Source organism: Heptranchias perlo, chromosome 24 (genome assembly GCF_035084215.1).
Source record: "Heptranchias perlo isolate sHepPer1 chromosome 24, sHepPer1.hap1, whole genome shotgun sequence".
Taxonomy (NCBI): Eukaryota; Metazoa; Chordata; class Chondrichthyes; order Hexanchiformes; family Hexanchidae; genus Heptranchias; species Heptranchias perlo.
In genome coordinates this window covers 43,444,819-43,459,739 of record NC_090348.1, presented here as the reverse complement: position 1 = coordinate 43,459,739, position 14,921 = coordinate 43,444,819, and the positions used below count along the sequence as shown (strand labels likewise).

Here is a 14,921-nt window from a genome sequence, read left to right as displayed (position 1 = left end):
AGAATTTGTGTGGTACAATGGGAGCAAGAAGGAAAAGGCAAGGGAAAATGGATTCATTGGAAGAGCAAAGTGTGCTAATCGAGAGATATAAAGGGGTTTATAGTGGGTTAATCCAAGAAACTGTCAGCACAGTGCTTAGTTGAAGCAAACCAAACAAAGCAAGGAAGGGAAACGAAGGACTTATAATTATATAGTGCCTTTCACAATCTCAGTTTGTCCCAAAAAGTTTTACAGCCAATTAAGTACTTTTGAACTGTAGTCGCTGTTGTAATGTGGGAAACACAGCAACCAATTTACACACAGCAAGGTCCCATAAACAGCAATGAAATAAATGACCAGATAATCTGTTTTAGTGATATTGGTTGTTGGATAAATATTGGCCAGGACAACGGAAGAATTCCCTGCTGCTCTTCGAAATAGTGCCATAGGATCTTTTACATCCACCTGAGGGGGTAGACGGGGTCTTATCTGAAAGACGGCACCTCCAACAGTGTTGCACTCCCTTAGTACTGCACTGGAGTGACAGCCTGGATTACGTGCTCAAGTCTCTGGAGTGGTGCTCGAACCCACAACCTTCTGACACTGAGCCAAGGCTCTGTTTGAATTACCCCAGGGATAAAGTATAAATGGAATTAAATTTTATTATTGCATCGTGCTCAGGCTCCATCTGAAGCACAGTGCTGTTCAGCTAATCTTGGGAAGGATATTGATGTCGGGTTAATATCCTCCAAGTAAAGCTAAGGATATTCTACACTTACTGTACTGTCTGACTGCAGCAATTCTCCATAAAGTTCCAACAGGCAGTGAAAGTGCCAGTTTCTGAGTGACAGCAAATCATTTGCCCTCATTGTACAGACAGGAGCAACCAAATTGATGCCGGATATCAGGAATTTGAGGGTTTGAGGAAAAAAATTAAGGACGTTGGGCTTGTTTTCCTTTTGGGTGGGGGTGGGGGGGAGGTTGGGGGACGGTGCTGTGACCCAACAGAAGTTCCGGAGATTACAACTTAGTTCGCTGTAGTGAAAAGTTCAAGTACCAGGGGATACGAGTTATAAATCAGGCAGTTAGGAGGAAGGCGGGGAGTTGGGTGGGACTTTCCATCCAAACGGTAGAAGAAGTTGTTGAAACAGTTGCCGGGAAAGGAAATAGATGTGTGTTTCTGGAGAGAGCAGGAATTGAGGGATATGGTGAGAAGGCGGGTGGGTGGGGTTAGATCTATCTATATCTATGTACGGTAGAGCAGTGGTTATTTTATTGGATTAGTGATCCAGAGAAGGTGAGTTCATATCTCACCATGGCAGTTTGAGGATTTGAATTCAGTTGTTTTTTAAAAAAAAATCAGAAATTTAAAATGTTGGTATCAGTAAAAGTGAACGTGAAGCTGTCGGATTGTCACAAAAACCCAACTGGTTCACTAACGTCCTTTGGGGAAGGAAACCTGCTGCCCTTACTCGCTCTGGCCTACGTGTGACTGTAGTCCCTCACCAACATGGTTGACTCTTAACTGCCCCCTGAAGTGTCTAGCAAGCCACTCGGTTGTATCAAACCGCCATGTGCGGTGATTGAAGAAGGCCCTCCACCACCTTCTCAAGGGCAACCAGGGATGGGCAAAAAATACCGGCCCTTGCCAGCGACTCCCACATCCCGAGAATGAATTTAAAATAAAAAGGGTCTGTTGAACTCATTAGCCTTTTTTGCATCCCTGAGACCAGAACTACCACGGGGCTCGGTGGATTGAGCAGGCCCCTTTCACTTGAGGCTCCTAGTAGCTGCGGATCAAAGGAAGTGCCCAACGTGGGGTGGGGGAGGGGGGGGTGGGAGATGGTGGATTCCAATAGAGACCTGAGATGTGAAAAACTGTAACCCACTCTGCAACCAGTGACGCTTTAGCTGTTTCAAAAATGTAGATTGATCCGTCATTAAACAAGATTCTGTTTTTTTTTTTCCCTCCTTCACAGATATGTAGTTGTGAAGTATATTTCGATCGCCCTGATTTCTTTGGGGATTTTTCTCTGTACGTTCATGTCGGCAAAACAAGTGGTAAGACAGAGGTCTATCTTTTAAAACTTTTACATACTGGTTATCTGGAATGCACGGCCTGAAATGGTGGTGAAAGCAGGAACTTTCTAAAGGGAATTGGATATATACGTGAAAAGGAAAATATTTGCGGGGCTACGGAGAAAGAGCAAGTGGAGTGGGACTAATTGGATTGCTCTTTCAAAGAGCCGGCACAGGCACGATGGGCCGAATGGCCACCTTCTGTGCTGTATGATTCTATGACAGAGAATTTGATGCATTGCTGTGTATTTGGTACAGAGCTGCATACTTTCTGAAAGGCGCTGGCTGAAGTGTTTAATCAAATGAAATAATATCATCAAACCAGGTTAACCAGATAATTCTTTGCACCCAACAAGGATGGGGGTGATGTGTGTGTGCTGTCACTAATAGTATTACAGAGCAGGTGGATGTCATGCGTGCACAGGATTTTTGCAGTGAAGCGTTCCATTTCCGGGTTTGGAATTGCACACGTTTGCTGTCCGACATTCTGAACATCTGCAAAAAAATAACTGTCTGTTGAAGTTCAGGTGTCAGTTACTGCCATGCTCACTGAACAGGGTCATGCTGTTCATGCCCTTATTAATCCTCTGACGCACTAATGCCTGTTGCTCGGATAACTGCCTTTCTGTCTTTCCTTTCCCCCCCCCCAATCCCTGTTTGAATAATAGATCAATCATTTCCGTTAACTCTGCGAATTACTGTGTGCGTGTGTAAAATTACAGGAGCATTTAACCAGATTCAAAGTATAACCCGACTAGTTTGCCTCTCCAGCTGCTTGCAGACTGTGTGTGCATGTGTCTGTAGCTGAGTGCTTGTAGCACAAGGGCTTATCTGCAACTAAGAAAACCCAAAGATGTTTTATCAATACATTAAGAGCAAGAGGATATTAGGACCTATTAGAGACCAAAAAGGTAAACTATGCACGGAGGCGGAAGATGTGGGTATGGTTCTTAATGAATACTTTGCATCTGTCTTCACAAAGGAAAGGGATGATGCAGGGATTGAAGTTAAGGAGGAGGAGTGTGAGATATTGGATGGAGCAAACATAGTGAGAGAGGAAGTATTAAGGGGATTAGCATCTTTGAAAGTGGATAAATCACCAAGGCTGGATGAAATGTATCCCAGACTGTTAAAAGAAGCCAGGCAGGAAATAGTGGAGGCTTTAACTATCATTTTCCAAACTTCACTGAATACAGGCGTGCCGGAGGATTGGAGGACTGCTAACGTTGTACCGTTGTTTAAAAAGGGAGTAAAGAATAGACCGAGTAATTACAGGCCGGACAGCCTAACCTCGGTGGTGTGCAAATTATCCTGTCAATTCTGAGGGACAGGATAAACTGTCACTTAGAAAGGCACAGACTAATCAAGGACAGTCAGCACGGATTTGTTAAGGGGAGGTCGTGTCTGACTAACTTGATTGAATTTTTCGAGGCGGTGACAAGGAGGATCGATGAGGGTCGCGCAATTGATGTAGTCTACGTGGATTTTTAGCAAGGCTTTTGACAAGGTCCCACATGGCAGATTGGTCAAAAAAGAAAAGGCCCATGGGGATCCAAGGGAATGTGGCAAATTGGATCCAAAATTATCTCACGGGTGTTTGTGCGACTGGAAGGCTGTTTCCAGTGGGGTGCTGCAGGGCTCGGTACTAGGTCCTTTGCTTTTTGTGGTATACATTAACGATTTGGACTTAAACGTAGGGGCCATGATTAACAAATTTGCGGATGACACAAAGATAGGCCGTGTGGTTGATAGTGAGGAGGAAAGCTGTAGACTGCAGGAAGATATCAATGGACTGGTCAGATGGGCAGAAAAGTGGCAAATGGAGTTCAATCGGAGAAGTGTGAGGTAATGCATTTGGGGAGAGCAAACAAGGCAAGGGAATACACAATAAATGAGAGGAAACTGAGGGGTGTAGAGGAAGTGAGGGACCTTGGAATGCATGTCCATAGATCCCTGAAGGTAGCAGGACAGGTAGATAAGGTGATTAAGAAGGCATATGGAATGCTTTCCTTTATTAGCCGAGGCATAGAATATAAAAGCAGGGATGTTATGCTGGAACTGTATAAAATACTGGTTAGGCCACAGTTTGAGTACTGCGCACAGTTCTGGTCACCACATTACAGGAAGGATGTAATTGCATTAGAGAGGATGCAGAGGAGATTTACAAGGATGTTGCCAGGACTGTAGAATTTTAGCTATGATGATAGATTGGATAGGCTGGGGTTGTTTTCCTTGGAACAGAGGAGGCTGAGGGGTGATTTGATTGAGGTGTATAAAATTATGAGGGGGCCTAGATAGAGTGGATAGGAAGGACCTATTTCCCTTTGCAGAGGGGTCATTAACCAGGGGGTATAGATTTAAAGTGATTGGTAGAAGGATTAGAGTGGAAATGAGGAAAACTTTTTTCACCCAGAGGGTGGTGGGGGTCTGGAACTCACTGCCTGAGAGGGTGTTAGAGGCAGAAACCCCCAACTCATTAAAAAAAATACCTGGATGTGCACCTGAAGAGCCGTGACCTGCAGGGCTACGGACCAAATGCAGGAAAGTGGGATTAGGCTGGGTGGCTCGTTTCTCAGCCGGCGCGGACACGTTGGGCCGAATGGCCTCCTTCTGTGCCGTAAATTTTCTATGATTCTATGATTTCTAACAGACTTGCCCTGAAAGTAGGAACTTAAACGTACTGAGCCAAGAGAGACTGTCATGACCCACCTGGTTGCTCCTGAAGTTTGAAAGCTCTTACATGCCCCATCAATCATTTCTCTGCTGACTCTTTGTTTATTACGTTCAACCTTGAACTTGCTGATACTATCTGCCCCTCCCCTTCACCCAGGCAGTCTGTTTCATATATTTACTGCTGACTAGTTAATCTACACTGTCCACATTCCCTGTTCTGCTCCAGTCTGTTCTCCCCCACCCCCCTTTCCCCTTTATTTATGATATCGCGGCTCGGAATAACAGAGTAGTTGATTAGACATTTTGTTTTTATTCAACAGTTCTGTTACCCAACACTTCCTGATGATATCATTCACTTATCAGTATCGCACATGTAACGATAACCCAGGAAATACTTGTCTGCATGTGTTCTATTTAAAAGCCCCAGCTGGCAGTCATAGGACTTTGGGACTCTGAATGTGCGAAGGCACCGTCTCCAATTACAGACGCAGAAGGTCATTTTTGGTTTTGGACAGGAAGAATACCAGCTGGTAGCTGATCGACACCCCCAATATACATCCCTCCCCATTTTACCTTTCCAGCATCGGGCAGGGCACGTAATGGGTGGTCAATCCCCGACCGCCAGTGTTTCCGCCTCTGCTGACCCCCCCCCATAGTGTTCTTGGGATTGAGGAAAAGTCTTCTCTCTCTCTCTCTCTCTCTCTCGCATCAAAACAAGAAGGTGTTCTGAATGAATGTCAGTGGCTAGGGCAATGCACCCGGCAGAGGGAGCACGCCTGTGGTGTGCAAAGAGTTAATCCAGTCAGTGTGTGTAAATGGGCTGGGCGAAGCACAAAGTCCAGTCTTGCTGACAGATTTAGCCTCTCTGGTGCATTCCTATATAGAGTCCTGCTGAGGGCCACTCGATGCGCAACCACATTTCTGCAGTTACTATTTTTAAATCCCCCTGGAGTGATTTCAGGATTGTAATCTTATCCCAGGGTTCAGATGACAAAGTCAGAAACCATTCAAGCTCTGCCCTGCTGCTTCTGAGCCGCTCACTTGTGTCTGCCGCAATCCTCTGGTTGCCTTGGTCACAGGAACCCCTCCAATCTGGTCTGACAGCGCAGTGTACCTCCTCCAGCCCTACAACCCTCTGTGCTCCTCCAATTCTTGCCTCCAGCACATCCCCGATTTCAATCGCTCCACTATTGGCGGCTGTGCCGTCGGCTGCCTGGGCCCTGTTCTGTAATTCACTCCCTAAATCTCTTCGCCTCTCTCACCTCCGTTAAGACACTACTTAAAAACTACTTCTTTGACCAAGCTTTTGGTCACCTGCCCTAATACCTCCTTGTGTGGCTCGGTGTCAAATTTTGTTTGATAATCGCTCCTGTGGAGCGCCTAAGGACGTTTTACTACGTTAAAGACGCTATATGAATACAAGTTGTTATTGTTGGATTACAGGCCTTGCTTTTAAAAAAAAAGAAATAAAGACTTGACACCTTAATGTGTGTGGAAATGCCTCAAATCAAAGCACTTCACAGCAAAGTTGCTTTCGAAGGGCAGTGACTATTATGTAGGCAAACAAAGCAGCTGTTCTATGTTAACATCTCGACAAGAAAGAGCTTGCATTTATCTAGTGTCTTTCACGACCTCAGGATGTCCCAAAGCGCTTTACAGCCAATGAAGGACTTTTGAAGTGTAGTCACTGTTGTAATGTAGGAAAAGCGGCAGCCAATTTGCACACAGCAAGGTCCCACTAACAGCAATGTGAATGAGATGAATGACCAGATGAATGTTGGTTGAGGGATAAATGTTGGCCAGGACACCAGGGAGAACTCCCCTGCTCTCCCAATAGATCACATGGGATCTACAACCTCTATCTCAGTTGCCGGAACAAGCAGATGGGATCTCGTTTGTTGTCTCGCCCAAGGAACGACACTCCCAACAGTGTGGCATTGCCTTGGTACTGCACTGAAGTGCCAGCATAGTTTACCACCTCAAACTCTGATGTGGGAGTTGAGCCCACTGTTTTCTTATCCAGAGGCGGCAGTGCTCCCAAGCCGATGGACAAATCACTCCCGTGTAGTCATTACTTTCTGCGAAGAGTATTTAACCCTTGCGTCACGTTATCAGCTGGTAATTGCTAACTGACAGGTGTCCATTCATTTAAATGGTGATCCCCCCCCTAGTACTCATGTAAAGACCAGCACAGCTGAATTTAGTCCGTGAAGTTGAAGAGTTTACATGTTTAGGTTTTATTAATATCTGGAGTTTGATTCCGATTTTTGTAGTCAACACCGTGGGACCGTTCAGCAGCAGAGTTCAGTAATGGCGGTACAGCTGCTCATCGTCCTTTTGCATTCCACGAACAGGTATCTTTCTGAGCGTCCTGCACCAACAGGACACTCGATAATCCTGGTGGTGATGTTCTGGTGCGGGTCTGATCTTGAACAATAGTGCAGGCGGAAAATCAATTGGGGCAATTAAAGAAAATTCAGCAGCGTTATTTCTCGCGAGCTCTCCTCGTTATCTGCCAGTACCGGGCTTGAAATTTCGTTCGGGTGAGACGTTAAACCGAGGCCCCATCTGCCTTCTCAGTTGGACACAACAGATTGCATGGCACTATTCAAAGAAGAGCAGGGGAGTTCTCCCTGGAGTCCTGGCCAATATTTATTCCTCAACCAAAATCACAAATAGTTTATTTGGCCATTTATCTCATTGCTGTTTGTGGGACCTTGCTGTGCGCAAATTGGCCGCCACATTTCCATACATTACAACATTACTTCAAAAGTACTTAATATGCTGTGAAGTGCTTTGGGACATCCTGAGGTCGTGAAAGGCTCTAAGTACAAATTCTTTCTCATTCTTTCAAAATGTCTGGCAGTACCAAGTTTGAATTGCGCTACCTGCTGAAGGTGTACAGTAACGACAACTCCAGTCTTGCTTCCATCATTGACGACGCCGCTGTTAACTCCTGGCTGGAATTTTTTCTCCCTGTGCATTAGGAATAAGGGAACGGTTCTACCCTATTAGATCCTGCTTAGAAACCCATCCTTTACAGAGGCTGTAGAAGCTCCTGCATTTTTCATTTCTCCTTCCTGAAGCTGGTGACTTATATTTGGGGTACCATTCCATGGTTGCCTGCAGTCCTCCAGTACTTCACCAGAGTGGCCATTGGTGATGCGTGGCCTAGACAGCGCCTGATGATAACTGACTCCGATCGTCACCTGTGTTCCGGCAGAGGTCATTGGACAATGATGAGGAGAATGATCCCTGACTGATTTTTGAACCTGGTTGACTTTCTCCTCCCCGCCGCCTTTGTAGGCCAGGGACGCTGAGGCCTATCGCTGTGCCCCTGCCATTGTCCCATTGAGCTCAGCTAAATAAACCGACCGGAGATCCTTCCTAGTTGGTACGACTTGGCAGTGCGCAGGGTACAATTGCCCACTCGTGCGGGGGTGCTGCTCCATGGGCGCCAACAACACTCTGGCATCTCACCCAAGTGGCCATTCTTCACATGTAAGCGAGACAATGGTGGCCGTCTAATGAACCAAGAGCCCATTAAGGCGCTTTGTAGGTGTTACTGAGATGAGCTGCTGCTCATTAAGATTCTGACTCTATCTTGTGTAACTCTATACAGCTGCAATTGCCATTGTTAATTTTCTTTTCTATTTCAGTCTTCACATCCAAGTGTGTCTGACGATGACAGTTTCTATGCATTTATACAGTGGCTGATAGGTAAGGCAATTCATTTCAGTGGACTTCAATTTTTATTACACAAATAAATTAAGAGGAAGCTGGATAAGTACATGAGGGAAAAAGGAATAGAAGGATATGCTGATAAAGTTAGATGAATTAAGGTGGGAGGAGGCTCGTGTGGAGTGTAAAAACACCAGCGTAGACCTGAGCATTGCAATTCTATTTAAGATATTCTGTACCTCCCCATGTGATTTGAGCATACCAAAGAGTGTGCTTTAGGTCTGGATGCATTCTTATGACTTAACTCCACCTTCGCAGATGGGACGCAAGGCTCCTCGTAGAGTTGGTTCAGTTGGGACCTCGGGATTAGAGAAGGGGTAAAATCAGGCGAGAGTTCCTGATCACTGTCCGCTGAGCCCTGTTAGAGAGTGCGTGCAGGCGTGAACGTTGGACGAGGACTGGACTTCAAGGGTTAAGTTACGAGGAGAGATTACACAAATTGGGGCTGTATTCTCTAGAGTTTAGAAGGTTAAGGGGTGATCTGATCAAAGTTTATAAGATATTAAGGGGAACAGATAGGGTGGATAGAGAGAAACTATTTCCGCTGGTTGGGGATTTTAGGAGTAGGGGGCACAGCCTAAAAATTAGAGCCAGACCTTTCAGGAGCGAGATTAGAAAACATTTCTACACACAAAGGGTGGTAGAAGTTTGGAACTCTCTTCTGCAAATGGCAATTGATACTAGCTCAATTGCTAAATTTAAATGTGAGATAGATAGCTTTTTGGCAACCAAAGGTATTAAGGGATATGGGCCAAAGGCAGGTATATGGAGCTAGATCACAGACCAGCCATGATCTTATCAAATGGCAGAGCAGGCACGAGGGGCTGAATGGCCTACTCCTGTTCCTATTGGGTTTGGCCATTGGGGATGCTTCTCTTGCTCCAATCGGTTGCCAACACTGTCTACCTTCCAACACATAAAACAAAATGGCCACTTGGGTGAGGTGCCGGAGAGCTGTTGGCACCTGTAGACCGCACATACCAGGAGTGTTGCAGTACTTCTGACTCAAACTGTATCAGGCCATATTTGCACATGAATTGAAGGGAGAACAAGAAATGAATCCAGTGACAGAGGGTTGTTGGAGTTTGAGTGTGCCATCCCTCCCTAAACCTCTGCCTCTCTCTCCTCCCAAAGTTACACCCACTGATGTTCTAGATGTTGGTGTTAACTGTGAAGTAGAAAAGTGGCATTAATCTCCTTGGAGGGAGAAATAGCAACATTTCTCTCCATCATCACACCCAGACGCTGCTAATGCAGATTATCTGTCCAACTCATACCATTCAACCCTAACCTGACCAACTACTTTCCGAATATAAATTAAGCTTATTTTACATCAGTCTAATTTGGATCGGGTTGATTCTCCCTTTGATTAATTTGCTTAATTTCATCGGCCATTAGTTTTATTACATTTCTTCCAATTTCTTCATTTAACATCATTTATTTCAACAACAGCAACTTGCATTTATATAGCGCCTTTAAGGTAGTAAAACTTTCCCAGGTGCTTCGTAGGAGTGTTATCAGACAAAACTTTGACACCGAGCTACATAAGGAGATGTAAGGACAGGTTGGTCAAAGAGGTATGTTTTGAGAAGCGTCTTAAAGGAGGAGAGAGAGGTAGAGAGATTTAGGGAGGAAATTCCAGAGCTTGGGGCTCAGGCAGCTGAAGGCACACTCAAACTCAAGTGCTCTCTGTCATTGGATTCATCTCCTTTGTCCCTTTCTTGTTCTCCCTTCAGTTCATGTGCCAGGTAAAAAAATATTCTTTAAAGACAAGAGACTAAATACGTGCCTCCCCGGTCTCTGTCAGAAACTCTTGAGAGAGACTGGTGATGGCGTTATGTGAGGATGGTGGTTATTGCTGGCGGTCTGACTCTAAAGCAGTTTCGGGCCCTAGGCTCTTGAGAGTGCGGCAGATGGACTGGGAGACATGTGCCGTGATAGCCCTGTTTTTTTTTGTAGAAGAAACGTACTTTTGAAGAGAGAGAAAAGGGCACAAGTCTCTCCGAGGATGACAGGCGGCCCATACGGGAAATTAGGTGGATGATTGTGGCACATGCCGTAGAGATTGATGCTACAAGAGGGAGATTTCTTTTGAGAGAGAAAATTGCAGATCGAGAAGGAGCTGGGCAGACGGCAGGGACCACACGAGGGAAGTGCAGAATGAGAGCTTTTCTATATCGGCAGAGTGCTTTGGAAAGTCGGCAATCACACATTTAAAAAGAGTGTTTGAATGAATCACATATTACAGTTAAGTAACATAGAAATAATGGAAGATGTACATATTACAGTTGGAGGGGATGCAGTTAAACAGGTGGAAAAGTTTGTATACCTTGGTGGGTTAGTGTCAGAGAATGGGAGTTGTGAAAAAGACATCAAAAGAAGGATTGCATAAGAAATAGGAGCAGGAGTCGGCCATACGGCCCCTCAGCCTGCTCCGCCAGTCAATAAGATCATGGCTAATCTTCGCCCTCAACTCCACTCTCCCACCCGATCCCCATATCCCTTGATTCCCTTCGAGTCCAAAAATCTATCGATCTCGGATTAGACTTGCTTTTGAAAGATTAAGCAGGATTTGGAAGGCTAAAGATATTTTGGTTACAACAAAGGTAAGAGCTTATGAAGCGATGGTTATCCCCATATTATTATATGGATTTGAGTGTTGGAACATGAGAAAAAAGAGCACGATGGGTGAAGGCAAGACCAAGGCTACACTGTGATCCAACTGTGAGCCTCCCGACGGGCACATACCATGCCAGCGCTCACAGGCTGGGCTCTCAGATCATAGAATTTCCACTTGGGCAAGGTACCAGAGACAGCCACTGCCTAAAGAGCCACGCCCCAGCATTGCCTTCAGGGGTGATGAGGGTAACATGGAGGGGGGGGGGTGTCAAACATTGATGATCGAAAACCTGAGCTACACAAATAAATGGATTTAAACCTTTTATACGTGGCTCCCAAGTGCCTTTGCACCCATGAAGGCAAAAGCTTAGATGCCCTATTGTAGCCCGTCAAAAAGATATTCGCTTAGTCCAGGATTGTCAAAGATTTTGAGATTCAAACAACAACTACTTGCATTTATATAGCGCCTTTAACGTAGTAAAACGTCCCAAGGCGCGTCACAGGAGCATTATCAGACAAAATTTGACACCGAGCCACATAAGGAGATGTTAGGACAAGTGACCAAAAGCTTGGTCAAAAAGGTAGGTTTTAAGGAGCTTCTTAAAGGAGGAGAGAGAGGTGGAGCGGTTTAGGGAGGGAATTCCAGAGCTTAGGGCCTAGGCAGCTGAAGGCATGGCCGCAATAGTAGAGCGATGAAAATCAGGGATGTGCACGAGGCAAGAGTTGGAGGAGCACAGAGATCTCGGAGGGTTGGAGGGTTGGAGGAGGTTACAGAGATAGGGAGGGGCGAGGCCATGGTGGGATTTGAAAACAAGGATGAGAATTTTAAAATCGAGGCGTTCCCGGACCGGGAGCCAGTGTGGGTCAGCGAGCACAGGGGTGATGGGAGAACGGACTTGGTGTAAGTTGGGATGTGGGCAGCAGAGTTTTGGATGAGCTCAAGTTTATGGAGGGTGGAAGCTGAGAGGCCAGCCAGGAGACCATTGGAATAGTCCAGTCTGGAGGGAACAAAGGCATGGATGAGGGCTTCAGCAGCAGATGAGCTGAGGCAGGGGCGGAGACAGGCGATGTTACAGAGGTGGAAGTAGGCGGTCTTGGTGATGGAGCGGATATGTGGTCAGATGCTCATCTGAGGTTCAAATGGGTGCCAAGGTTGTGAACGGTCTGGTTCAGCCTCAGACATTGGCCAGGGAGAGGGATGGAGTCGGTGGCCAGGGGACGGAGTTTGCAGCGGGGACCAAAGACGATGGCTTCGGTCTTCCCAATATTTAGTTGGAGGAAATTTTTGCTTATCCAAAGACTTTTATAATTGATCAACTCCGCTGATGTGTCTTAAAAGGCCTCATCCACTGTGTCAGCTAGGATCTCCACCCACAATTTGCCCCCTGTGGCTGTGTTAAACTTCTCCTTAAGCTACTCTGAAACATTAATGAGGTCATTTATTTTTTTCTCTCTTTAGGCATTGCCATGCTGACCTTTGCACTTTTCATGTCAGCAAGAATGGGCCTCTTTCAAGAGACGTTATATAAGCAGTACGGAAAACACTCCAAGGAGGCACTGTTTTATAATGTGAGTAACTTTTTCAACACAAATGATGGCTTGTTTCTGGTTTAGGCAAAGCTTTGAGAAGAGCTCCTTCCTGTGAGTGGGAAGGACCTCTTCCGGTAAGGTTCAGGGATCTTTATCGAGTTCAGTTTGTTTATTAATCAGGAAAAATTAAGACTCCAATTATAGGAGCTGTAGGCAATAAATTTGGCCAAAGCCAAGGCCTCTTTCTAACTGTAGGCTTTTATAGCAGCAAGGTCCATTTTTATTAAAGCAATTTGCAAACCATAACTATTTTAAGAAGCAAAATATAGGTTGCTATTGTGATTCATCAGGTGAATGCTGGGATACTTTGGCTGCTTGCTGTGCCATTTCAGAAATTAACCTTGTGGCACTTCTAAAGTGATGCCAGTTGAAAATTAGTGACTAACGAAACACTAAACAAAGGTTTTTCCAGAAGTTTCTATAGCACATTAAGAGGTCAGAGGATTCCTTCCAAGTGTGTCATGAACTGAGACTGTAGAATATTCAATTGTCATTGTTTAATTATCCTTGTAGCATTCGATATTGTTCAGAAATTGATGCATTGTTTCAAAAGGAGTTAATTATTGCACCATTAACAGTGAATGTATTTCTCCGGAGGAGAGGGGAAGAATGGACTAATCCAATCTTTCACTGACCAAATAGAGAACAAATAAAGCAGACAAAAACAAACAAACATTAGCATTCAAGGTCCAAGTTCATCAAGGAATGATCAATATTGTACCTTCATCAGGGAATAGTGTTCAATATTAACACAGGGACACAGGGTCCTTGTTTATCAAGAAATTAAGTTCAATATTAAGGATATATTGGCCTTGGAGGAAGTGCGGCGTAGATTTACTAGAATGATACCTGGACTCCAAAGGTTAAATTACAAGGAGGGATTACACAAACTAGGGTTGCATTTCTTGGAATTTAGAAGATTAAGGGGTGATTTGATTGAAGTTTTCAAGATATCAAGGGGAACTGATAGGGTAGAGAAAGAGAAACATAGAAAATAGGAGCAAGAGTAGGCCATTCGGCTCTTCGGGCCTGCTCCGCCATTCAAAATAATCATGGCTGATCGTCTAACTCAGTACCCTGTTCCCGCTTTTTCCCCATATCCTTTGATCCCTTTAGCATTAAGAAATATATCTATCTCCTTCTTGAATACATCTAATGACTTGGCCTCCACTGCCTTCTGTGGTAGAGAATTCCACAGGTTCACCACCCCCTGAGTGAAGAAATTTCTCCTCATCTCGGTTCTAAATGGCATACCCCGTATCCTGAGACTGTGACCCCTGGTTCTGAACTCCCCAGCCATCGGGAACATCCTCCCTGCATCTAATCTGCCTAGTCCTGTTAGAATTTTATATGTTTCGATGAGATCACCTCTCATTCTTCTAAACTCTAGTGAATATAGGCCTAGTCGACCCAATCTCTCTTCATATGTCAGTCCTGCCATCCCAGGAATCAGTCTGGTAAACCTTCGTTGCACTCCCTCCATGGCAAGGACATCCTTCCTCAGATAAGGAGGCCAAAACTGCACACAATACTCCAGATGTGGTCTCACCAAGGCCCCGTACAACTGCAGTAAGACATCCCTGCTCCTGACCTCAAATCCTCTTGCAATGAAGGCCAACATACCATTCACCTTCCTAACTGCTTGCTGCACCTGAATGCTCGCTTTCAGCGACTGGTGTACAAGAACACTCAGGTCTTGTTGCACCTCCCCTTTTCCCAATCTATCACCATTCAGATAATAATCTGCCTTTCTGTTTTTACAACCAAAGTGGATAACCTCACATTTATCCACGTTATACTGCATTTGCCATGTTCTTGCCCACTCACTCAACTTGTCTAAATCACTTTGGAGCCTCTTTGCATCCACCTCACAGTTCACATTCCACCCCAGCTTTGTGTCGTCTGCAAACTTGGAAATGTTACATTCAGTTCCCTCATCCAAATCATTGATATATATTGTGAATAGCTGGGGCCCAAGCACTGATCCCTGCGGTACCCCACTAGTCACTGCCTGCCACCCGGAAAAAGACCCATTTATTCCTACTCCCTGTTTCCTGTCTGTCAACCAATTCTCAATCCATGCCAGTATATTCCCCCCAATCCCATATGCTTTAATTTTGCACACTAACCTCTTGTGTGGGACCTTATCAAAAGCCTTCTGAAAATCCAAATACACCACATCCACTGGTTCTCCCCTATCTATTCTACTAGTTACATCCTCAAAAAAAAAACTCCAGTAG

The 14,921-nt window shown here is 45.1% G+C and overlaps 1 protein-coding gene across 1 annotated transcript in view; it reads left to right on the top strand.

The window, feature by feature from the left end:
* Positions 1-14,921, top strand: part of slc35b4 (solute carrier family 35 member B4) — a 39,389-nt gene that overhangs the window by 8,241 nt on the left and 16,227 nt on the right. Inside the window, exons 5-7 of the mRNA XM_068005178.1 lie at positions 1,959-2,040; positions 8,391-8,451; positions 12,551-12,660. Of these exons, the coding sequence (XP_067861279.1) occupies positions 1,959-2,040; positions 8,391-8,451; positions 12,551-12,660 (253 nt within the window). The remainder of the gene's footprint in view (positions 1-1,958; positions 2,041-8,390; positions 8,452-12,550; positions 12,661-14,921) is intronic.